General features: G+C 39.7%; 1 protein-coding gene across 1 annotated transcript in view; it reads left to right on the forward strand.

Annotated features, from left to right (window-relative positions):
• The window catches only part of LOC141809930 (alpha-1,6-mannosylglycoprotein 6-beta-N-acetylglucosaminyltransferase B-like), a 191,006-nt gene that overhangs the window by 125,607 nt on the left and 38,719 nt on the right, over positions 1-26,680 (forward strand). The window contains exon 9 of the mRNA XM_074697180.1: positions 26,350-26,481. Coding sequence (XP_074553281.1) covers positions 26,350-26,481 — 132 coding nt within the window. The remainder of the gene's footprint in view (positions 1-26,349; positions 26,482-26,680) is intronic.

The raw sequence follows: 26,680 nt of genomic DNA on the forward strand, positions 1-26,680 counted from the left end.
CTCTATCAGCCAGGCTCCCGCTCTCTTTGTCTCGTCTTTTTCTGTCTTGCTACAGTTGTTCCCCTCTAAGCTTAAATCAATGTGCTTGTTAGCAACTTCCCGGATTTTTACAGCATTTCATCACCCCTGTCCTTACTACCAACCCCTCACAGACTCACACACACACATCTGAAGCACACACTCGGTAATGACCTCTCTTATCCCTTGTCTAAGATTTGAAGACTGAGGGTAACAAACAGCGCTGGCCTGGGGGTGACTTTCTCTTGTGTTACTGGTCTTGCTTGGACTCACATCTCTGCATGATATTACCTCTAATTGGTGTTCCTGACACAACTGGGACTCGGAAATACAAATAGGGCAAGTCACAGCTCGGGCTTCTTTAGCTGATGTAGCACAATCCTTGGAGTGTGTCCGTGTGGTCTGCTTTGGAGTCTTGTGATGTTACCTTTTTAAAAAACCTTTATTACAAGTCGTAACACAAATGGAGTGTAAGATATAAAACTTGACGCTCTGTGGAACTTTGTTGGTGATATATTTGAACCTATCTAGTCTCTGTTTCTGTGCAACTTAAACCTTCGATAAAATGTTTAATTGTCTATGAAACAGTCTCTGATTTAACAGCAGGGAACAGTGCAGGTGTAACTAATAATATCAACAATGCTCCATTCCATCTGGGCTGCGCTGTCTGTTTCTGCCACTGAAGTTGCTCTGAAATTAGCTGTCAGTCTTCCTGTCACTCCACACATAGAGGTAAGCGAGCGCAGCAATTTTGAGACATGCAATTAAACAGAAGGCACACCGTGCTGTTGCGGTGTTTGTCTTATCGTGTCAGGCGTTGAAAGAACAGTGTGGGTGACAGGCTGGAGTGGGGACCTGGAACAACAGGTAGGATGTGTGCAAAGTTGTTTACCAGCTAGCTGTTTTCACCCAATGTGAACTGTGTGTTAAGGTGTTAACCCTTAGCTTTCAGAAAACCCAGACTTCTTACAGTGTTATCATTTTTCATTGTGTGGTATGACTTTGGGAACATCAATGTGCTGTGCGGCGATAGATTTCTTTGTAACCTACTCCATCATGAAGATGCACACATATTTTGTCAACAGAAGCCATTCCTTTAGACAGGTTAGTGTTGTAAACTCTAATTCCCACACACAGCATGTGCTGCGGTCTGCCAAGGCCACGATCACCAACAGCTGTACGCAGCTGTTACGCTGCAAGTCAATTTTTGCCGGAGTGCACTGCAGAAGCCTGTCAATTCCTGCAGAGTCTATCGTACCAATCAGGAAATCAGACCCAAAACGATCATAGTATCCAGTCATTTCAAAATAAAGCACCATGTTCTGGCTCCCAATCGTAAATCTTATCCTTGTTTATCAAACTACGTCACTGGCACATGGCCAGAAATCACCAGCTGGTCAGAACCAGAGGACGTGCAAGGTTTTGGAGGAGGAAAAGTTAATTTTGCAGGTGAAAAACTTCATTATGCTATATGACACGACACATCCTTTCTATAAAGGCACCAACAGAAAAAAGAAGGGATGGACTGGATACTAATTAACTACAATGCAAGTACATTGTCATGATGGGATTCCTTAAGGAACATGTGGTTCTCTTGTGATCTCCGGTATCCAGCTGTTATGGCCGCTGCAGAGACGCATCCTGTATAAGTTGACGCACTCCAAAAAAAAAGTGGCGCTGTGCAGCACGGTGCTCACGCTGTATGTGTGAGTTGGGGGTAAACTCAAACTGTAAGTTACATAAAAAATCCTGTTTTTCTGTGGTCGGTTGTCAGAAACGATACGCCACCATGGACTCAAGTTCTGTGGAATTCTGACAGGATCATGACCGTTACAGATGTAAAACTAAAAGTGATTGTGCTAACTGTTAAACGTATGGGTGATTGCGGGATGACGGTCACCATTTAATGTGGTCACATTTTCCTCTTAAACACTGACACCTGTGGCTGTGAGCTATTGAATGTAGTGTCTGTATCCAACCTCAATTCACAAGGTTTGACTCTAAGTTAGTCACATTAACTGTTCAAAATTAAATCAATTTTTACTTAGGCTGAACAATTTTGGAAAATAATCTAATTGCGTTTTTTTGGGGGGCAATACCGTGATTGCAATTTGGCATACGATTTTTTGGAGGGGACGTTTATCTTTTGCATTATTCGCCAAACAAAAGCAATAAATCATTCTAAAGTGTGACCAACACAACAATGAATACTTTTTTATATAAACTATTTTTTCCTGAGGGCGGATGGCCTAGTGGTTAAGGGCCAATCCATGAGGTTTGCTCTTGCGCAGATGGCCCAGGTTCAAATTCAGCCTGTGGCCTCTTTCCTGCGTGTAACCCCCACTCTCGCCGTTTCCTACTCTATCCACTGTCCTCTCTACTGTCCACTTAAAGCCATAAAAGCCCAAGAATAACTTAAAAAAACTGTTATTTCCTGCACATTTAATTGAAAACGAAAAAGGAACACTGAAATTGTACTGACCTTCAGTTGTCAGTGAGAAAAACAAACCATACAGATAAAAGTGAACAAGAGGTATGTCTCTGCCAGCCACAATCATTCTACTTTATGTTTCTCTGTAGCTCACAGGTTTTTGCAATAAAAAAAAAACAGCATGTTGACTTTTGCTGGTTTTCAGGAAGAATGAGTTGAAGTTACTATATTTCCTTCAGGTCTGTCTACGTGATTTTTTTTTTTTTCCAGTTGCAGACTTTGTGACTGGAAATTTGCATTCTACTACATTGCGATGTCGGTGTCAGTTTGATTCATCAATCAGCCCTAGTTTTTACTTTGATTAGTTGATCAAAAAAGTTGGTTTGGATACAAAGTTATGACCTAATCCAGCATCTAGGACTCAATATAGAGAGTAAATAATAAACAAACACTTAAATTATGATTCAGAAAACCAGATTTCATGTTCACAGTAACACTATGGTGTATTATCAAACTATTATTAATTGTTATCAATTGTTGCCGTGTTGGTTTTGGTTGCCTGTTGCAGTGGCTCTGTCTTGTAATTTTTTTGTCCCTTTTTCGTCATTGTTGTATTTGGGGTGGATCCTAACTTCGTAAGATTCGTATGTTGGTCATGGACACCAAACTTTTTGTGTCTTTAGAGATATTTTTACTACTTTTTCTCCTGTGCAGCCTGTAGCATGTCAATGCTAACTGGTGCAAGGCCTGATGTTTCCCCACAAGGTGAGGAGAAGGAGGTGAGGACGACGTGCTGGTTCTCAGGTGTGAGCTAAGAAGTGACGACATCGACCTGTCCTTCCATCCATCGTTATTGGGAACGTAAGATCTATCTCCAATAACGATGGACAAGCTAGCTGTGCTAACCCAGCAACAAAGGGAATACCAGAAGGCAGAATAGCATCATGCTATTCACAGACATGGCTGACAGGGCTAACACCAGACACCAACGAAATACAAAATTATTACTGCTATGTTGTATTTGGTGCAGTTCTCTGTCTGGACGTAGTTTTCTGGCTCGCTTGAACCAGGTGTCGTGACCCGGGAGGCATGACCAGAAGACCGAAGAAGTTCAGTTTGATTCAAGGGGAGACAGTATTGGCATGGTTTATTCAGGAACAGTCTGCTCCCGCTGAACCCTCACCTAGGTCCAAGATGGACAACTAACAGATCCTGATATTCCTCTGGTATATTCAGTATTCCTGTTGCCAGAGCTCAGGTAAAAACTGCTGTAAATGTTTTTGTTTCAGTGATTTTAGTGTAACTTCCCTCCGTCAAACTGTGACACTTTTTCACTCTGGGCCCCTTGACTCCAACTCTTGTGCTGGTTAGAGAAGTAAACACAAACACACACACCCTGTACTTTGGGCTTAAAGCAAGGGCTGTGCAGCTAACTCAGAGCTCTTTAACAGTTTGCAGCAGCTACTGTTGTTGAGAGAAATAGTTTCTGTCCATTATTATTAACAATCTCTCTTTCTAAGTTATGTTTGCATTAAAAAGAGCTATAGCAAGCAATCATTCACCTCTTATTCCTGTATTTTGTTCCTCTGCGCAGTGTTTTGGTACAATCAAAAAGAGTAATTTTAGCTTCCTCATAAAAACCAAAACAGGATGATACAGGGCTTTACAAATTCAACTTGAATGCCAAAACATATCTAATTCTGTACATAACCAGGACACCTATAATGACAGCTATGAATGTGGCCTGATCCCCTTCACATAAGTGGATAAAATAGCAGTGTTGTCAATTACGGCTTTGTCTTCTAAGCTAGTACAGAAAGTCCAACAAGTTTGCCACGAATACTAACACCAGCACTACAGGAACAACTGTCTTAGTGAGCTATTCTGACCGGTTATTTTCCCCACAGTTTGGGAAAAAACTAGCAATACAGGGCTGGAGAGGGGTATAAAAGCACTGAAGCAACCTCAGTTGTCCAAGCATGTGAAGAAAGGCTAAGAGAGGTCAGCGTCTATCAGCTGAGGGGCCAAAACAGTTGGCTGTGGCTAAATAAAGGAAGGAATACAGAAAAGCTGGATAGGCGAGTGTAGCAAGGGGATGTGGGGAAGACAAGGTGTGTGTGTTGCAATGGAGTGTGTGTGTTTCATCATCTCAGACCCCGGCGCTGAGGGCTTTTCAATCTCCTCTTACTGGGGAATGGAAGTAGGGGAGGAGTGTTGTGCTGCTGAATAGACTCTGAGGCCTGGGGATACATTGAGGCGCGCTCCAGTAAAACCAACACCACCATCTATCTGCCTCCTTTCTCTTATTGAGTTTTATTTCCCTCAAAGTGTGGCCCCTGGAAAAAGAAATCAGGAGAGAATAAGTATAATCTCATATGATGCGTGTAGCTTTATACTTAACACTTTATTGTCTGAACAACTGAAGCGCCCTCTCTCAAATAAACAAGGCTTTTATTGATGTTTGGAATATAGATAGAAAGCTCATTTATTTAGTGGTCAACTGACTCTTCAAGACTCTCAGAGAAGAAGTGGGTAGGTGTACAAACTTGTGTTGAGTGGATACGCTTATTGGGTTCAAAACTGAAGTAAATAGACTTTAACTACAGCTGCTGTTAGAGAAATGTATAAATATAGAGATTATATTTCTTAAAGTTAGCCACGTAAAAGGGAATTTAAAAAATTTCACACACTGAGCAAAGAATTCACTAAGATGCAGATAGCATCAAGAATTTGCCAAACTATCTGCTCTCTTTCAAGGTCTAATTAATAAATTTAACCACTTTAATGATATTTAAGTGCAAAAATGCCCACAGAGCTCTGCAGTCCTGTGCATTTTGCTCTGGTTTTGTGAAGTGAAGACCCTGGGTGTTTACAAAAAAAAAAAAAACAACAAAAAAAAAATCAATAGGACACAATAACACTCCTTTCACTTTACAAAAAGCACAAACAGGTGTCTGCAACATTTACTTTGATAGGAAGCAATTTGCCTCAGCTCACCTTGGTCAAAAACATTCTGGAGCCACAAAATCTACTTTATCATCGCAGTTAATACGTTGAAGTGTATAAAAACCCTTACATAGCTAAAATCAAGTGAATAACTATGGAGACAAGAAATTTAAATGAATTGCAGAATTTCAAAATATTTTTTAAAAATTGCAAAAATAAAAAATAAAATTTCAAAACTTTGCCAAAATTTTGGAAATTCCAAAAAATGTTCTGATATTGAAATAAATGCAAAAAAATTAAAATTTCAGAACCTTGCAAAATTTGCACAAAATTTCAATATTATATATATATATATATATATATATATATATATATATATATATATATATATATATATATATATATATATATATATATATATATATATATATACATATATATATATATATATATATATATATAATTAAAAATTGACATATATATATTTAAAATATTTCTGTAAATTTTTAATTTTCCAAAATTTGCAAAAAGATAAAAAATTAAAAATAAAGTTCACAAATTTGCAAGAACTGTAAATTTTCTAAAAAATAAAAATAAAAAATTGAATTTGATAACATGTATTGATAATGTCACTCAACATTTTTTGTTGTTTGCTAATGTCTAGCCACTTAAAAAGCTTGTATATTAATCCAGCACATTAGCACTTAAATGAATCAGTCCACACAGAATTAAAATCTGCATTTTCTTCCAGATTTGTCTTTTTGCAGATTCAGTTTTCTTAGCAGGGCTGTAAATCTTGAGGTTCGCCACAGGTGCATGTAAAGTTGATGGGCTGATGATGTTGTAGGAGGTGAAGTAGAGTGGTGGCAGACTTAATTGACAGATGTGATGAATATTTAGGATAATATAATGTTAATGCACTTTTTTAAATGTCATCTGTTCAATCATTCGATACCCTCTATAAGAAAAATAAAAATTCTTCACTTCAATAAATTTTGTTTAAAGCTACAAAGGAGTCAAAGAGTGTCTTGAGGCTCCAGAGCTGCAGGTTGCAGACCCCTGAGTATGTGAGATAATGAAACTAGATTTTCATTACTTGAACCTTTTCCCACAAACACTTTTATTAGCTAATGTTTCAGGGCCAGTATTTTTATAACAGTTATTATGTGACTGCCTGAGCCCTGACACAACATCACTGATCCTGAGAGGTGCAGCTGAAAGAAGTGAAATTCATCCTTTAGTCAAAAGTCATAACGAGCCCCGGCTGTGAAGATTATAAATTTCATAATGGTCCTTAATTGGTTTTTCAGTGCAGCGGTACACGACCACAGCTGATAAATCAGGGTGCAGCACCTGCAGAGGCAGCACAGTCATCAGTTCTGATATTGAGAGAGTAAGCAGTGATGCATTAGAGGAAGATCAATAGATGCGTCGTCAGTTATGAGCATCGTAAAAACCGAACAGTTGTTGAAAGATTGAATACAGTCTTCATGTTCCTGCTCTGTTCTCCCAAAAAGCTTTTGTGTTTTCACTCTCATTAGTTACAAGATACAATCTAAGCAGCTTGATTTATACAAACTCTTTCCTCCATCCTCTCATTTGAATAGTTAATTTCAGCTTGAAAGCTAAAGTAAGTTAAATGTCACAACAGAGACACCAATTTATCCCGTCTGTGCAGAACGCCGCCTGAAATAAGGTCAGACACCTCTTATTATACTCTTTGCCTTTCCAAATCTTGACAGTGCTTTTTACTTCCATCACAGGCCTTGTTATCTCTGCTTGCATTGAAAAGAGAGTGCAGCTGATTTGAGCAAAGTCAAGTATAATTGGATTTGGTGCCAACACACTCTACCTCACCAGGCGTCCTTGGAGTAAAAACGAGAACCCTAAATATTTTTCTCGATGATGCTGTCAGTGTCTGCGCTCTCTAATAGCCTAAAAAGTGACACGCTGTCATTACACCTGATATCCCCGGGCCCTCTCTGAGGAGAAAATGGACCATTTTAGGGCAGCCAACCTTGAAATTAGGCTGAGCGAGGCAAGGTGTTGATTTCACTAAATCTGAATAGATTACTGTCTTTTCTCTCACCTTTACTTTTAGTTTGATTTTCCACTTTGTCTCACTTTAGCCTTTTCCTCTCACTCCAGCTCTGATTTGTGAAGAAAATCCCACTGAACTCAAGCGGTGAAAAGACAGTTATAAAACACGCTGGCAGTTCTTTTTGTGGGTTTTTACAATATCAGTCCAGACAGATGCTGCTCTAACAGCTTCTTTACGGCTCCTTACTGACAACCCAACATTGTGTTTCTGCTCCATTTCTCTGATGGAGAGAAGCGAGCAGACGTTAGACGGTCCATAACATCTGTGTTCTACAGAAACCACTTTTACTTTTATTTCTTTATCTTCATCTTTCCTGTCTGGTGGGTTTCCGTAGAGTTTAGATGGTTGACAGAGAGCTCTCCTCACAGAGCCATGGCAACGGCTCCATGAAGTATTTTAGCATCTGCCTCTTAAAACCAAGGTGTTAGATATTCCTCATTCTTGACTTACCATGGCATTAGAAGATTAGAAGATGTAGTGTTTTGTCTTGTGTATGCAAAAGAGGAATGAACCCACCGGTTATTATGTGCTTTGTCTCAAATTGACTTAGTATCATGCGTACTATTTTTCTGTTTTTCTGCTGTAAACAGATACTGAGGTCAGCAGTATGTCATTTAGAGGGCATAACAAAAGAAAAGAGCAAAAGTAAAAAAAAAAAAAAAAGAAGAAAATAAACTCAAAGACATGTAAAAAGAAAAAAAAAGCTGTAATGTCACAAGAAAAAAGAAGTATTGACATGATTACCCACCACCTCCTAAAAAAAGGAAAAAAAAAACACACATACCATGGCAGGTAAACAGTGGCTAACAGTGGAGCCTTCACAGCTTAAAGTTATGTTACTAGAAATACAATCATAATGTTACAAGTCAAAAAAGATAATGTTACAAGATCAAAGTTGTAATTTTACAATAAATAAAGTTTTAATGTTAAAAGCTTCAAGTCATAAAGTTTCAAGATATAAAATCATTATGTCCAAAAAGTCATAAAGTCATAATGAGTCAGGAAATTAAGGTCCCATGTCACCGGAAATAAAGCTGTAATGTCAAGAGAAATGAAGTTCTAATTTGATGAGCTCACAGTTCTAGTTTTAACCTCTCAAGACCCAGGGACATTACATTTTGTCTCCAGACCCATGATACTTTGTTTTTTAATACTTTGACCTATTAGTCTCATTTAGGGACACTGCCCACTGCATCTTTTGGTGAAATCACAGCATTACAACTATTTTAGTGAGAAAAAAAAATAATGAATTTAAGTTCAATAGCACTACTAACAAACAGAGAACTCATAACACAAATAATCAAACTTCCTGTACAAAGACCAAGTTTAGTCATTATACTTACTAGGTCTCACTTATCCCAAATAGCAAGATGAGTTAAAAATGCACACCAGGCAAAAGTTCTTTTAGAAGCTTAAAGTCATAAAGTTTCAAGAAAAAAAAAGCACAAAATGTCCACAAGAAAAGTACTTGTCTGAAAAAAACGAATCATAATGTGAAGAGAAATTAGGCTATAATGTGACAAAAAACCAAGTTGGTATGTTACAAAATCAAAGTTTATTGTTAAAGGATTAAAGTTGTCATTCTATGAGGTATTAAGTTGTAGTGTTGAGAAATCAAAGTTGTAATGTTCCAAGAAATTAGGACATAATGTCACCATGAATAAAACTGTAATGTTAAGAGAAATGAAGTTCTTAACTTATGAAATCAAGGTTCTAGTTCTGATGGAAATAAGGTCATAATACACGTAATGTTTAAGATCCCATCTTTTTTCACAAGAAAAACTTCCAAGAGTTGCAAGAAAAAAAGCTTTAATAGCATGGGATCAAAAGTCTAAAGTTACAGGATCAAAGTTGTAACGTTGGAAAGATGTCTGACTCAAAGCTGTTGCACAACCTTGCAGACGTTTTGGCAGACTTTGACTGCTCCCTTACCTATGCAAGACCATCCATCAGCACATTATCTTCACCACTGATTGCAGGGAGGCTTGAAGCCATACCAGCTGTCTGTGAGCACAAGGTGAGGTTCACCTGGACAGGTAACCAGCCTATCACAAGGCCCATTTTAGAGCACAGCAATCTTAAATGTTCCACCTTTTCTATTTTAAAACTTTTGAAACTGTTTGTTTTTACCCATAGAGCTGACATGACTCTGGAAGAGAAAACGTCAAAGTCTGCATTGTCATTTACATTAGACACTGTTAGCAAACCTTCTCTGGGTGTCAGTGAGACAAAGATGAAAAGTGGATTAACTCTGTTTGACTGCTTTTGGAAAACTCTCCTGTAGTGCCGGAGTGAGTTTGAAAAGTATAATTTCAGGGTTACAGCTTGAGCTCGATCCATGCAGCTGAGTGCAGCCTCACAGGGTCAATGTTGTACTACGCACATCGATAAAAATGAGTTCAGCTGGTGCGCCGTCCTGTCAGCTGAGCAATACTAATGAGATCACTTGAATACGCTGAGTGTGTGTGTGTGTGCGTGTTTGTGTGGTGGGGTGTGAGTAGCACTTGCATCCACCACACGCTCACTTGACTTCAGATGATTTGTGTTTGTTCCTACACTTTCATCCACACGCGCGTGTTCGCGCCACACTTCAGTGAAAGGCATCTGCCGGCTGTAACACTCGACTGGCACTCTGCCTCTGTTTCATTCCTTCCTGAGTGCCGGTGGCAGGTTGCAAAGTGGATTTATCTGATCTGCACCATGTGTGAGAGCATAATGATATGTACATCTGCTAAAGTATCTATTTACACATCCCTATCCCGCCGTATGTGTTTTCATTAGTGTGTGCGCCTGTGTGTGCTGTGTGGTCTTACACTTGTATCCGCTGGCGTGTGTGCATTTTCTATCCCCTCTGCTTCCTCCGTCACAACCAATGCCGCCTCTTATTCTTCTTGATTTAGTGGGATTAGATCAAAAGTTGCTGACGGAAGGGAAAAGAGCAGACTGCCTGATGTCTTGGGAGACAAAGCAGCAGCTTGCTTTATTAGCAAAGGGTGCATATGCAGTGTGTGTGTGTGCGTGTGTGTAGGAGTATGTTTGTCTGTTAATTCACACCCTTGAGAACGCTGACTTTCAGAGAAGTCAGACCTTGGAGGTTGTATAGGTTTACTTTCTGTTCTTATTATCACTTCATTATAGAGCTGACTCTGTCTCACACTTTCAGGGTTAGACACACAAAAACACACACTCACACAACACTGTTACTTTTGTCAGTAACAGTAAAAGCTGTAAGGCCGTTTCCATTATCGGAAGTGAAATGTGGCGCGTTACTATGATCCGACCTGGCTCACTCAGCCTGGAACAAGAGAGGAGCTGCAAATAAGTGATGATGAGAACAATCATGTTGACACATCTTTAACAAAGAGCTGATGCTTAAGTAAACTTTTCAGCAACAAATATCACACAGCTACATGTGTGCGTCTGTGTAACCTGCAGTCAGAGAGGATCTCGTGCAGCATCTTTGTATCAAACCAACTCAACGGAGAGGGGTGGATGCTTTTTGAGGTTTGAATCTAAGGTGGTATTCAGACCTGGACTGTTTGGTCCACTTTAAACGGACCAGGGTTCGTTTCCCACGCTGGTCCGGACTTTTCATGCAGGTGTGAATAGACACAAACGAACCCTGGTGCGGACCAAACAACCAGACCGAGACCCACTTTTTGAGGTGGTCTTGGTCCGCTACCAAACGAACTCTGGTGTGGTTTGTGGTTCTCCTGTGCAGGTCTGAATACAAACCAAGGTTCATCCGAACAACAGGATACGTGCGCCTTTTGGGCCTATAAAGCCACCGTAACCAAGCATTGTGCATTAATCCCCATGTGTTTCACTCGCAGCCCGAAGTGAATGTTGTTCTTTAGTTCATACCTGATCCTCCGTCTTCTGTTTAGCCATGCTGTTGCTAGCATGTTGTGGGTCAGGACACACAGAGCATAGCGTCTTCTTGCTGCGCGCATTCGTCTTCGCTGTTCCAAAATTTACAACGGGGCGTTGTTAAGCCTGCTTTGAAGGAGCTGCTCTTGAAACTGAAAATGATTTTGCAGCTCTAATAAGAGCACAAACACACACGTTTACCTCCATTCCCGGGTCTGTGTTCTGTGTGCTGCCCTTTGTCAGTGCTGTCCAATGTGAGCACTGATCGTCACACACGTGGATGTGTTTACAGAATATAGTCCACTTGCAAAAAGTACAATCTGAATACGAACCGCACCAAACGAAAAAAATAAAGTCTGCTTTTGGTCCGGACCAAACAAGTGGAGCAAAGGACTTGTCTGGTCTGAATACAGCCTAAATCACAAGTAGCTCACTTGTTTTGGCTTGAAAAAATAATATAGATGACTTGACCATATCTAAAACAAGGGGGTAACCCGGAGAAATTACAAGTCAGGAGTGGAGTGTGTGACAGAGATAAAAAGCAGGAAAATCTCTTCTAAATAAGTAGTGTTGGCAGGTCCATCTGACCTGGCTCACTCAGCCAGACCATAGACTGTTACAAAAATAGATGTCATCTTGCTCAGCTTGAAGTGAGGTCGCCACAAAAACTGCTCCCCCTGGTGGCTGGCTGCTGTACAGGTCAAAAAATCAGACTCTCCAGTCATTCCAGATGGGCTGTGGTCAAACTTTAAAAAATTAATACACCTCATAGAAATGTATCTCTCATCCGATTGTTGTGGTGATTTGAAGATATCATTTGGCTGCCTTGTTTTCAATTCTTCTTTTTTCTAAAAAGTTTCATTTTCAGTTGTTATAAGAGGTGAAAAACCAGGTTTTACGTCACGTAAACACAGCTGCTGTTCTTGTGTATTTTTTTCGGGAGTTGTAAAATATGTGGGGAGGTATAAAGTCAAGAAGTGATTAGACTCTCGAAAGAAAAAAAACAGCTATTATTTTTGTCACCCGGCTCCACTCAGATTCTCCAAGAATCCCTCACAGTCTTTACTGCTTCAATGGCTGCGCCTGTGACGGGGGTATTATGGCCTTGGCGGAGCCATGCTGTCCACTCTATATACAGTCTATGAGCCAGACACAGAACAGGAGCGGTCTGTGGGGTTAAAAGCGGCGTGGTCAGGATGGAAACATATAGACAGTACTTCAACATCATAGATGTAAAAGGCAGGAATAGACATGTAAAGCAAAACCTGCTCAAAAACTGAATTCTTTTGCAAAACTGAAGGTTTTTCAAAAAAGTAACCTAAGAATTACTTTTCCTAATAACTAATTACATCTATGAAGGAGTAATTCTGTTACCAGTTAAACTACATTTTGGGGGAAGTAATAAGTAACTGTAAGTAATTTCTTTTTTAGACTCATTTGCCCAACACTGTCCCTGAGTCTGTTTTCTGAACTAGCTTTTGAGCCTCCTAATCTTTCATCTTCCTGATTTTATTTCCCCTCTCCTGTCCTCTCCTCTTTCCTTTGTTGCTCATCTTCCTCTCCCCTCTAGCTATGCCTCCTCCTCTCCTCTTTCTCCTTCTCCCTGTAACTACCTGCCCCTTGCAAGGAGCTCGTCATGTCTCCTTTCACCTCCTCTCCCTTTTTCCGTCTTCCTCCCCCAGCGCCTCTAATTCCCCCTCTCTGCACCAGAGCTCTTCATCGTAGGATTTTATTATCTCTGACAGGAGTGTTGAATTTTTCCTCTTCTTTCTTTCATCTCTGATTCATCCCTCCCTCCTCTGTCCCCCCTCTCTATCGGTGTTTATGATGCCTCGCGGCTCCCTTATCTAGTGCTCCCTGCCTTGGCTGATAACTGGGGCCTGTCAGCTGCTTCCAGCACTGCCATGTATGGATGTGTGTGAGTGTACATAACCGTGTACGTATCTGCATATGTGTGTGAGTGTGTGTGTGCGTGTTTGGGTTTTTCAAGTTCAAGAAACTTTGCCAGCACGTTCACAGATTATCATCTGCTGGTGGTAATCAGAGGCGAATGTGGAAACAGATGATTACATAGATGTGTTAGTGTTTGATTACGCCTGTGTGTGTGTTTGTGTGTGTGTGTTAGCATCATTTGATTGAGATTTAAAAACATGTTGATTTACACAAGAGTTTACCTTCTCAGCGAGAAAAAAATATTCCAGATAACTTCACATCAACGCTCACACGTCACCGCATTGATTTCTTGACATGTAAACTCTTCCTAAAACGCGAGACTCACTCTGCCTTCAGCTGCCTCAAGGGTCCACACATAAGAGGATCACGTTGCACAATTTTGTCATCATGTCACGGTGATAAACTTTTTAACCAGATTCAACTGGCGGAGTTTAAAGGCAGAAACTTCTTGATGTCGCCTTACGCAACACCAAAGCAACGTTTCCGGGACATTAAAGCAGGGTTGGTTCCACTTCTTGATGTGTTCAAAGCTCTTTTTTAAACTGTTAAAACTCTGTTAAATGCAAACTTATCACATGTTTTAGTTCTGTCTTGGCAATCTGGACACGATTTCTCAGCTTGAGACTGCTCGTTCGTATGAAAAGTGAAACATTATGTTGTTTTCTTAATTGGCTTCAGTGTCAGTTTTAGTGGATACTTTGACATGTTTGAACAATAAAAGAAAAACGTTGAAACATTTTCATTAAATGAATATGCTAAAGGAAAGTTACTCCACAGTAACAAGTGTTTTTATCAGTATTTTCTATTTTATGGCTTCAATCTTCGTTATTTGAATTAACTGTACAAAATCACATCATACCAAATCAAGTTGCTCCTTACTTTATCATCAAAGACCAAACCAAAGAAACTGACTAATAAAACCTTTACCTCATCTTGCTCCACCATGCATCACAGACCTTTCCCTTTCATTTTACACTCCAGTCAGGTCTCTGAGATCCTCGAATGCTTCCCTTTTAAATGTTCCTCATGTGTCACATAAAGGCACTGGAGACAGATTTCTCCTTTTTTTGGACTGAAACTCTGAAAGTTTCTTCCCTCAGAAGTCTAAACAATTCAAGTGATACAATACTTGAGTCGAAGTTTTCAGTGATTTTAAACTAGTTTTAAAGGTCCCATATTGTGCAAAAATCACTTTAAGTCTTTTAGTGAAATTTGTGGGTCTTTGGCTTTCTTCCCAGCCCACAAAATGTGATATTTAATGACTGAATGTAAAATCCTGACCTAAAACAAGCTGTTTGGATTTTGGGGATTTGCCAACGTCAGCAATTCCCTTTTTGATCAATCAGGAGCGAGTCTGACCTGATTGGCCCACCGAAACAGATACCACTGAACCCCCTCCGTGCCCACTCCCCTCCCCAGCAGCGGGGAGGAGAAGGCCAAAGTTGAAGAGCCATCACTGCTCTGTTTTTGGCTGTAAACAGCTACATAGCTCCATGCACAAGCTTCCCATCTCAGAAGAAGACAAGACTAAGAGACTAGAGTTCATTTATCAAGGAAATGTGCCTGCTACACTCAGTTAAACTGTGCATGTGTGTGACAGTACAACAGAGGGCTAGCGAATAGACTGGTCCTGAATCCAGGCGCATTACCAACCATCCACCAACAAACCTCAGACCCTGGAAATGTGAGTATTTTAAATGCTGTGTGCTGTGGAGCAGATGTGAGAGCTTTTCCTCAGTGTCCCCCTGTCTCTGTGTTGGCTTCAGGATGCTAACTTTAGCTGCAGTTAGCCTGTTGTTTTAGACTGTAATGTTACGGTTAACGAGCTTCGCTGTTTTTTTTTGTTTGTTTTGTTTTGTTTTTAAGCCTCCATTTCATGAAGACATCAACAATCCATTTTAAACTGTAGAAAAGGAGAATAATGTGGGACCGTTGATTCTGATATTCATTCATATTCATTAGTTTTAACGGATTTTACTAAAAAATATATATTTCATCTATTGATTTTGAAGTGTATTCTCAATTCTTCTATTGTTTTGCTTCCTTTTATTTTTCAATGTTTTAAATTGTTGCTGTCTCCTCTATTGTTCCGAAACACTTTGGGCTGCATGCCCTTGTATACTTTAGGTGCATGTTAAGAGTTGGACAACCCTGACAACCCAATGAACAACCCTGCTTGGGGTTAGAACTGTCCAGATCTCCAGGATCTTTGGGGGAACAATGCCTGCAAGCTGAACAGCTCTGGTTGGTGGAGCACCTGCAGTGCGGCAAAACCAGTTGGTCTCTGGCAACTTCATGTTTTGGACAGTAGAGCACTTAAGTGTTTTGCCCATCAAAGCTGTTTTGAGCTTTTTGAAACTGATTTGCCACTAGTCTCCACCCAAGCATCAAAAAATCCATCTGCAGTGCAATAAAGCGCTCTAAACCATGTCATTTGTCTTACTGCCCTCTACTGGTGTGACAGTGTAGTACAATTACCTTTATTTTTCCTGCCCTTGCTTAATTGGTATAATCTACCTGTGTCTTTGGCCTGTGGTTGGGACCCAACAAAGAAGGAAGAATTTAACACAGACAGTTAATTGGTAACAACATCTTACTGTTAGGGAGGGTATTTTCTCACATAGACACACACAAACACACATTCGAGCAAACACACACAAACACATTCGAGCAAACACACACAAACACATTCGAGCAAACACAAACAAACACATTTTGTGCAGCTCATGTCAGTCTTGGCTGCTCCTCTCCCCTTCTCACTGCTGACCCCGTGTTGCCCTCTGTCAGACAGGACAGTGGGCATGACATTAGCTGACAGAGCTGATTGGAATGCCCTTCAACTTTTGTGACACACACATACACACACATGCAAACAGAATGCTTGTACACACACACACACATACACACACATGTGAGCGCAGCCAGAGTGGATCATCTGTCCTCTCTGTGCTGCCAGCAGAGAGGAGCCCTCTCACCTCACAGTGACACTTGGCCAGCTGTTCCCTCACACACACACACACACACACACACACACACACACACACACACACACACACACACACACACACACACACACACACACACACACACACACACTCATCACCTCTCACGGTGCAGTGAGTACAGGAAGTGAGGATAACATTTATTTTTCTGCACCATCTTACAAAATCACACACTATACACACACCTTGTGCACACACAGTACACAATAATAACCTATGGTCCAAATGACAGATATTAGCTCTCCACAGGAGCTGTGTGTTATCGCTCATTTTGTGCTTTTGTGCGTCTAATAACACCCTGCTAAATTGCTCTTCAGGAGATCAATACAGTCATTTGGTATCGAGCTGAATAGCTATATATCACCATGCATGAGAAACAAACCTCACTCACACACACACACACACACACACACACAAATACTGTCACACATATACAGTAAAATGAAATCACGTCCATTAAGCCTTTCAGGTTTTATTGATTGTTCTTAAACTGAGTGAGCAAAGAGATCAAATCTGTGGAGGATGATGAAAGGAGACAGAAGAGCAGCATTTGGATGAGTTAAAGTTAAGGCTGAAAGTTAACTTATTAAAGGTCCCATATGCTGCTCCTTTTCTGCAGTTTAATATGGATCATTGATGTCTTCATGAAATGGTATTAACATGTTTTGGTCCAAAAAGCCAATAAATCAAGCACAGCAGCATTGTTTCCAGACTCTCATAGCCCCTCTGTTCAGAACGCTCTGATTTAGTGGGCGTGGCCTTCATATGTAAATGAGCCATCGCTGATACCGCCCTGCTCTTCTGCGTCACTGAGAGCGGCGTCACGAACTCCGAGTGCATAATGTTTAGAAAACAGTTTACCGTGACATTACAGGCTAAAACAACAGGCTAACCGCAGCTAAAGTTAGCGGAAAAGCTCTTACATCTGCTCCACAGCACACAGCATTTCAAATACTCACATTTCCAGGGTCCGAGGTTTATTTAGGTAACACGCCTGGATCCAGGAACAGTGTATTCTCTAGCCCTCTGTTGTACTGTCCAAAGTTGGAAAAGCAGTCGGCTGTGAAGTGACAGACATGCACAGTTTTACTGAGTGTAGCTGGCACATTTCCTTGATAAATGAACTCTAGCCACTTAGACTTGTCTTCTTCCGAGATGGGAAGCTTGTGTGTGGAACTATGTGGCTGTTTACAGCCAAAAACAGAGCAGTGATGGCTGGAGCAGCAGCAGGGAGGGGATTGGGCAGGGAGGAGGTTCGGGGGTATCTGCTCCGGTGGACCAATCAGGTCAGACTTGCTCCTGATTGGTCAAAAAAGGGAATCGCTGACGTCGGCAAATCCCCCAAATCCAAACAGCTCGTTTTAAGTCAGGATTTTACATTCACAAGCTCTACTAAGAACAGGTTTTGTCATTAAATATCACATTTTGTGGGCTGGGAGGAAAGCCAAAGACCCACAAATTTCACTAAGAGACTTAATAAAGTGATTTTTGCATAATATGGGACCTTTAATTTGGCAGCACAAATGTTACAAATATTTGTGTTATTTAGACATCGAAAAACCCATAAGTAGGAAATCCAATGGACACAACCAACCAGGGGTTTCAGTTCAATATAAACAGGACTTCTATGATACATTTTGAGGAAACATAAATTAAACACCTCGCTCCTCATCTCCTCATATGAGTGTATTTGTGTGTGTGTATACAGTGTGTGTAGTGACTCTGAGGGCTCGTTGTCTACATGCCAGACAGGAGACAAGAGAACCTTGGGTAATTGGACTCCTGTGTGGCCTTGCATGGCAGTGGATTTGTGTCTGGGATGGTTGCCATCCTAAGTGAGTGTGTAGCTGTGTGTGTGTGTGTGTCATTGTGTATCACTGACGTCTGTTTTAAACCTCTGAATAGCATCTTGTTTCCATGTCAAGCTTTTATGAATTTACAGTAATGTGTAAATGCTTACACTTCAAGCTGATGTTTTGTTTATTACTCTTTTTTTTATCCTCAACTATTGCTGCTGTTTTTATAATGGGTTTGCCAGCTCTCTTTAGAATTAAATCATTTATTGTTTTGCTCCAGCAAACACAAAACCTGTTCAGTCTGCTTATCCGCCTTTGACATTTACGTTTAAATTATTATTGAATTGTTTTTCATTTTTCCACCTTTGAACTTTTCAATGCAAATTTGTAAAGAGTTGGTGACAACGTGAGAAACATATTTGAAACTACTCATCCTTTAACCCCACAATGATACACAGCTCAGCTTCCCACAGTCATTTCAAAGTGCTGTATTTTTCTCTTCAAAGGCCTCAGATTAGCTCCTGAAATGGTCCTCCTGATGCTCAAAGCTGCCTCTGCACTCCAGGCAGCGTGCACACTTCAACATCATCATGCTATTTCATAACATGCTTCAAACTTTCAGACCAACAAGGGCAGCAAGTTTCTCTACGTCTTCAAAACAGGCGCTGCTGCAGTTGTCACAAACATGAAAAACATCTAAAGGGTGTTTTTGTCCATCCTTAGTTTGAATAAGACATTCTGTAAACACACATCACAGATAGATTCAGAGTTTTAAGCTGCTGCCCGTGTGGACGTTGAAACAGACATTGTTGCTCTTTAAATGTGTTTTTTAATGTAAGAAATTGGAAAAAAAAATTGCACAGTGGTTAATTTTATGGAAATTTGAAATCCAATTAGAGCTTACATAAGACTTTAGAAGCAACACACAGAAAGAATTTGACCTCACAAAGCTCTTGAGCTTAGAAATTATTTAGTCTAGTGAATGCAGAGCTGATACGCCAGGGACGAGTTTTTGTCCCCTTGACTGAATAATCAGACTGAGCTTTTTAACACAGCCACTGGAGAGATTAATAAATACTTAATGCTAATTAATGTGGATTTATTAATATATTTATTTATTCTTTTATTTACTTATTCTCTTATTTTTTATTTTTGGGTATTTTTACAGAGTGGTATGAAAATTAGACTGAATATCAAACAATTAGTCCATCTTTTTTTTTTTTTTTCCCTTGATCCAATTCAATCCAACGTCATTTGTTAAGCACTTAAAAAAACAAACACTGTACGCCAAAGTGCTGTACAGAGAAATTAAATAATTAAAATAAAATAAGATAAAATTCATGGCTAACAAGAGACAAGAGAGACACTTTATGTGAAATACAAAAACAATTTAAAAACAATTGAAAAACAATTGAAAACATAATACAAAATTAAAAGACCATTAAAAGTCACTAAAAGAGCAATCAAATAATTAGATAAATGAAATAAATAGAATCAGGGATTACTGTGTGTTAAAAGCCAGAGAAAAAAGGTGGGTTTTGAGAAGATTTAAAAACAGAGGAGTGCCAAATCATAACAACAATTATCCCAGAAAATTCCACAGGAAAAAAAAAACAGTTTAAGTGTAACAAACAAACTACTTTCAATATATAAATATATAAAAAAGTGATTATACATCTATTTATATTGAACTTTTAAAACATGGGTTTACAAAGTGCTTTGACCAAACAGGTATAAAAACAAATCACAAACCCAAGACACAAAGAGCTTTAAGTGGATCTAAACCTGAAATCTCAAACTGAAAACAACGACATAAAGAAACCATGAAGGACCAAAAATGTCTGAAAGCTTCAGGACACATGAGGGTAATACAGATAAGTTGAATCAAATTGAAATACATAGCATTAAAATGGGGACAATACGGACATGAAAGCACTAAAAACAGATAGAAAATAAACAGGATATAAATAGATCAAAAAGTAAATAGGATAAGATAGATTATCAAAAACTACGTAAATAAAGAGTTCGGAAACCCAAGTAAATAACTGCAATAACATGAATATGAAACTCAAAAAATAAAACGTTAAAATGATGAATACCCAACTTCAGTTTGCCATGAAAAGTTTTGGCAGTTTTTGGCAACAGTGGAAAAAAAAACTGTGAACAGCAAACCCTGAGCAGAAGAACCAGGCTTATGTTGAATAGTCATCTGGACCAGATGGTCTGGAACCGTGGGATGGGGAGATACAGAGAGAAAGCTGTACAAAGACAAACAGTCACAACAAATAACAACAGATGATACAGAACTGACAAAAAAAACCTACCATTAGCATAGCTTGTGTGCTCTCACTGATTGGTTTTGAAGATACAGCTTGAAGCCAAATATTGGGGTCAGAAGGGGTCTCGGTCATCTCTCACTCAGAGGGTTTGGTGTTCAATCCCTGCTCATGAGAGGGATTATGAGTGAGATTAGCTAACACTGATGGTTCCTGACTGTAGCAGCCTCTTTGAGTGGTCACAAAGATAGAAAAGCGCTGTTGAATTATAAGTCCATTACCATTTTCAAGTGGATCCTCAAGGTCTAGCATCCTGGCCAACCACTCCACTTTTCACACCTGTCAGTCAGCTCAGCCATCTCTTGATTATGCAAATTTATGTTCAACTCATATCTATCCTCTGTGGGATGTGAAATAGTAAATGAATTAGCTACATATAAAGCCTTTTTTCTTTATTTCCTTGCAGTTAACATGTTGGATTTTGCTGAAAAATGTCCATTGGATTTACTTAACAGAACTTCTGCATTTACTTCAGTTCACAACGTCTCAGGAAACTGCTGCTTGAGTCGACCTGGTCCATGACAGCAGCTGGTCTGCAGCAGTGACCCATGGCTCAAGAACCTTTGAGACTTGAGAGCAGAAAATTCAAAGGACACAATCCAGTCATCAAGAATTTCTTATTTAAGTTCTATGTTTGACCATCAAAACCGGCCCTACCCCGTTTATGTACAGAAACCACCAGGGTTGGTAGGGTTACTTTAAAAATGTAATTCAGTGCAAGTTACCTGTTAAAAGATGTAATCAATAACTTACTTTAAGAGTCACATTAATCAAGTACTGCACTTGAATATTTTTAGTTACTTTTGGTTTACTTTGATACCAGACATGCACATAAAGAAATCTCCTTTACACTGCGAACAGGAAATGCTGTTTCAGTTGAACACAGAAGCTGAGAGAAACCCACAGTATTTTTTAACAAATCAGGCGTCCATATACTGAATTTTTAAAAGAAAAAAGAAAATTAAAATTATTAATCAAATTCAGGCAGTACACCTACTGATTCCAAATTATCCAAGTCTTTGGCTGAAAAACAGTGTTGTACTTCCAAAGCAAACTTAAAATGTTCTCCTTTTTCAAAATAAACAGAAAATATCCTTTTACAAGGTAAACAGTAAAGGCCCTGTTTTAGTGCATGGGTTAAGACCATCAACTGTATTTTTTTACCAAACTATGTGTCCACACAGTACAGTGGTTATGGACAGGTTAGCAAGCTAACCTAGCTTGCTAAACACAAGCTAACAAACCTGTACTTTAGCTAATTTGATTTCTGTGTATTTCAGCAAATGTTAGCAGTTTGTCTTTTCCATGTTGATGTTTCTTCAAGCTCGACGTGGAGTCCCTCGATGATGACTGAACTTTGTTGTTCCCCTTTTCTGATTTAAGCTCAAAATTATAGCACAGTTTCCACCCAGTGTAAGCTGTTTTTTTCCCGGCGTTGGCCATAATAATGAAATACCTTAGCTTATATTGTGTTGGCACACAGCTCGAGGCTACAAGGGTGGTCGTTTCACGTGTTGGTTTGTTGTGGTGTTGCATTGTTCAGTACCACAATGTGTGCTCACTGTGCATTGTAGTACAGGTGGTCCTCGAGTTACAAACCAGATCCGTTCCTACAACGGGCCATAACCCAAAATTCTGTCTGGTAATTTTTACCCTAAATACCCCAAAATCTCTAAATAATTATCCAAATACATGTTATACTTCATATTCATTGGAAAACAGTACAAACAGTTAAATTCCATGATGTGAAAAAGGTGAGGATACGGAGAAAATTACAAACACAGACAATCTATGCTATGATGCAATGTAGCATCATCGTAGCTTACGCACAGAGCGGTGTAACTTTGAAACCTTCTCTGTTTTCTTACGTACACATATTTATTGGCATTGTAAAGTTGGCATGACGTAGGTCGAGAACCATGTAAGTCGAGGACCTCCTGTATATCCTGTTCAATCTTAAAATGCAATCCTGCCAGAAAATCCCTGTTTTTGTCAAATAAACCAGTAAGAGTTCAGATGGCCTAGTGGCATTAAAGGAATGAAAAAGCCCAAAAAATATCTTTAAAAAAGATAAGTGAATAAATAAACTGGTAGTCTGATAACATATTTTTTTCCTGTACTGTAACAAATTAGTTATATTTTTAGCTGTATCCTTATTACGTAACACCGTTACATGTAATCTGTTACTTCTCAAGCCTGGGACCACATGCTACTCTTGTTGGTTAGCTACAGCGCCACTTCTTTCAATTTTTCACCTTGATCATGTCATCAAATCCTCTCATCCGTGTGTTTTCATCACCATCTTATGATTCCAAGCTGCTGCCAGCAGATCCTGTGTCAGTGCTGCTTCTTAACATTATCAAATAACCCTTCATATCAGCGATGCAGCCAAAAAGACTGCAACGAGAAACTAGCACAGCGAGAGGGAATTCACTTGGGGCAAGAATTGCATTTCAGCCTCCATTAGCCTTTGGCCTCATCTGTCAGAGAAATGAGAGCTAAGTAAGAGCTCGCAGACCACTCACAGGTCAGGTGTCCAATAGCAGGTCTGTCAGCACAGTAGCAGAGGAGCCCTCACACGATCAATGAGTCGAAACTGAGTGATACGCACGCAGCACTCAGCAGGCTTACAATAAAATCTCTTTCTTTTAGTTCCTCTGGCGTGTGGGAGGCTGGAAAGTGTGTTTGTGTGTGTAAATGTGTGTGAGTGTATCCTCAAGGTCTTAATTTAATGAAATAGACTTTTAGTGATCAGTAGGAGTTAATGTATCAACAGACAGACAGGCAGACTTTGGATCCCACAGCACAGCAGGATCAGAACATACCCGAGACAGTTTCAAAGAGCCAAACACCTGACACACACACACACTCACACACACAGCCTCAATATGTGAGCTAATCTTTTTTTATCCTCTCCCTCCATGCTCTGACCATCTGCTCTCGTTGCTGTTGCTGCTGTAAGGAACAATAGCCAGGTCATTACACATTCAGCTCTCTTCATCCTGTTTGTTTGAATCATGTTTTGCCAAAAAGCCTCGCGGCGCCTCCTGGCTTGACTTTGATTGAACTCAGCATCACCTGTACGATAATATCTGATAAACAAACACACTTTTTAATTCACTGCTCAGTCAAAAACACAATTTTCACTTTAATAGCTTTTCTGTCTTCACTTCAGGGGAAATAAGATTTCACTTTGAGATCAGAAATTCTTTCCCCCAGCAAGGGCAGATGTAAGCGGTGATGGGCGTTTGATTACTTCATGTCAGCTCGACGTGTTACTTTATCACCCTGCTCCTCAACCTTTGTGAAGGATGTGCTGGTGGTCTTAAGTGGTTTGGAGTGTAATGGGAGGAGGCCTCTTCAGCTGTGATTTCTGCAGCTCACTCATGCAGCTCCTCACGCTGAGCTCCAGCTCCAGTCTGCACAGCCTTGTTTCCTCACACTTGATGTTGCTGCGCAGCTCAGCAGGTCGAGTCTAACAGCTCCGGGGTTAAGGGCTTTGATTTCTTTACATTTCCAAAAATGTATTCTTCTACTGTTATAAAGTTGCACAGTTCTTCCAAAATACAATCCATATTTCTGTACTTAGACCTGAGGGCTGCGGTTTGCACCTCTGCACTTTTCAGAGTTTAGCTGTCAATCAGACAGGAATTCTGCTGATAAAGTTCAGTCTGTGTAGCCGCAATCTTTGCATATTCAGCTATCACTGCTCACATTAAAGACTTGATGTTTTCAGCTGGGAGGGATGTGCGGTTCAGCTCGTCTTGTTTTTCAGATGATTCAAGCTGAAGTTATGTTACGATTGTCGACATTTAAGCCCTGAAATTCCATAAAGGAGTCTCACTTCTTGCTGGGAGACAGATGAACAACAGTACAGACAGCTCAGTGAGGCCATGGCTCAGGATAATACATAAACATTTTTATGATAGCTCATACTGTATATTTCTATTTACATTATCTTATGACGAATAAATCTTTTTACATCACAGTATCAAAAAATGTGCTGTGCATAGTGCAGAATTACATTGACAAAAGTGAGCTGTAAGTCACTTTGACCCCATTTCCACCAAGTGGTTCAGTTCGGTTCCTCTCAGCACAGCACACATTTTACAGAGTTTCCACTGACTAATTTTGGGACAGATCCCCAAATAACTGGGACAAACCATCCCACTCTTCGGGACCCTCCCAGAGGGGTGCCAGACTAAACAGATCTGATCCCTGGAACAATCAAAACTTGATTTTTCTTTGTAGCAAAGAGCCACATGCCAATCACAAAGAAGACAAATTGCTGGGTGTTTCCTATAGATGTTTTTTGTTTAATGTGTCGCTTTTTTCTTCTTCATTGGGTTTATTAGCAGGGTACACTGTGCCACGCTACTATGGTGTCACAGTATTATTTAACTGATGTGGCTATCGGCATCCAGTTTACACGCTGCCTCCCACGGCTGTGAAAACCCAAACAGTACCAGGCTTAACTGCGCTAACCCTCTTTTGAAAATCTTTTTCATTGTTTTTTTTTTGTTTGTTTGTTTTTTTTTTCAAATGTTTGATTTTCTTTTCTTTTCTTTTTTTTTTTTTTTGAGAGCTTCAGACACGCACCAGAGGGTTAAAGCTTATCAGCTATAGAATATAAAAAGTTTAAAATTTTGTGAGGCATAAAAAGAAAAAAAAATATTCATGTAATTACCAAAAAGAGACCAAAAAGAGGCGTTGTCTGATTGAGTGGCAATGTCAGTGACTTTATGAAAAAAAAGTCCAATTACTTGAAAAATAATAGATGAAGACTTTTTTTAATTCCTTAAGAAGAATAAGTACTTTTATGTGTGTTAATGTGGTAATAAATATTAATTTCTTCAAAAACAAAATCTCAAAATTTTTCAATAAACCATATTTATTACCTTGCAATGCTGTGTTCATGCCCAGCATGGAAAATCACCTACTCTTCCACTCCCTCACAGTCATGAGGATGCATTTAGGTACCTCAACATGGTACCATTTGATTTTGCGTGAATTAGTCGGGAACCATAAAAGTTCCTAATTCGGAATCCATCCCTTCTCATGTATCAGAGGGTTAAAATAACAGAATAAGAAGGTTACATATGATGGTGTAATTTGGTAATTTCTCAGCTAGTCAAATGTACAGGACGCAGAAGCAACAAGTGATCCTCTGTAGCTACTGCTTATACCTATGATCAAAAATGTAATGAGAGAGCCTGTCCAGGTTTTATCTGTGTGTTGTAAACACTGCCAGGCTCTATTTATGACCTTACAGAGGCTGTATACATGCTCAGCACATGCATCACACTTGAAGTCAGCTGAGCTAATTACCATAAAAGAAAGCCAACGGCTGCTGAGAGGAAATCACCTTTTTAAATAATAAACCCAAGCCAAATGTTATCCAGTGTTTGTGGGCAGCTTAAAAAGTGTGATAAAACCAGCGCCCAAAGAAACAGAAGGCAAAGATTTGTAAGCACACTGGAAAGAAAGACAAGTCTTATTATTAGGTTGTTATTGTCTGTTGAAATAAAAGTAGATAGATTATTTTCAGTGTTTATGTTCTTCCGCCAGCAGCGCACTGAACAGCTTACAGCTATCCCTTTGAATTCTCACACATGTTGAACGATGTAAACTAAAAATAACTTTTCATACTCAAGAAGACAATTGTGAAAAATTGGTTCACATTTCTTATGAGTTACATAGAAGATAAAAGTCATAAAAAGACTTTTAAACCTTTATACTTCCAGAAGGAGCTTTCCTTTCAGAGTTATTTTTGTTTGATTTAAAAATGGATGCTCTGCAGGCTCTGTTGGCTCTCCAGTATTTTTGGAGTAGTTCTCATTCCCTCTCGTCCTCCATGTCTGCTTGTCTAAACTGTGTTTTCTCTCTGCATTTGCAGGTTTCTTGGCGTCCCCCCAGGCAGAGGCAGCTGCCCGCTGACTGGCCCACTCCCCTTTGACCTCATCTACACCGACTATCACGGCATGCAGCAGATGAAGCAACACATGGGGCTCTCACTTAAAAAACACAAGTCAGTGGACTTTCTGTGGCTTCCTATCATCTTTTACCTTGATACATTTGTGTGTTGGAGTGTGTGTCAGCATTTTTCCAGGCAGGTTGGTGGCTTTATTGGCCGTGTTTATGGATTAATCATTGCTGGTAATAAGGTGTCCATGTCTCAGCCCAGATGTTTGACTGTAACTCACTCAGCTTGTTAAATTCACACTCTA

This window comes from Halichoeres trimaculatus, unplaced genomic scaffold, assembly GCF_033239565.1.
Source record: "Halichoeres trimaculatus isolate MK-OKI-2021-1 unplaced genomic scaffold, fHalTri1.1 fHalTri1_scaffold_2, whole genome shotgun sequence".
NCBI lineage: Eukaryota > Metazoa > Chordata > Actinopteri > Labriformes > Labridae > Halichoeres > Halichoeres trimaculatus.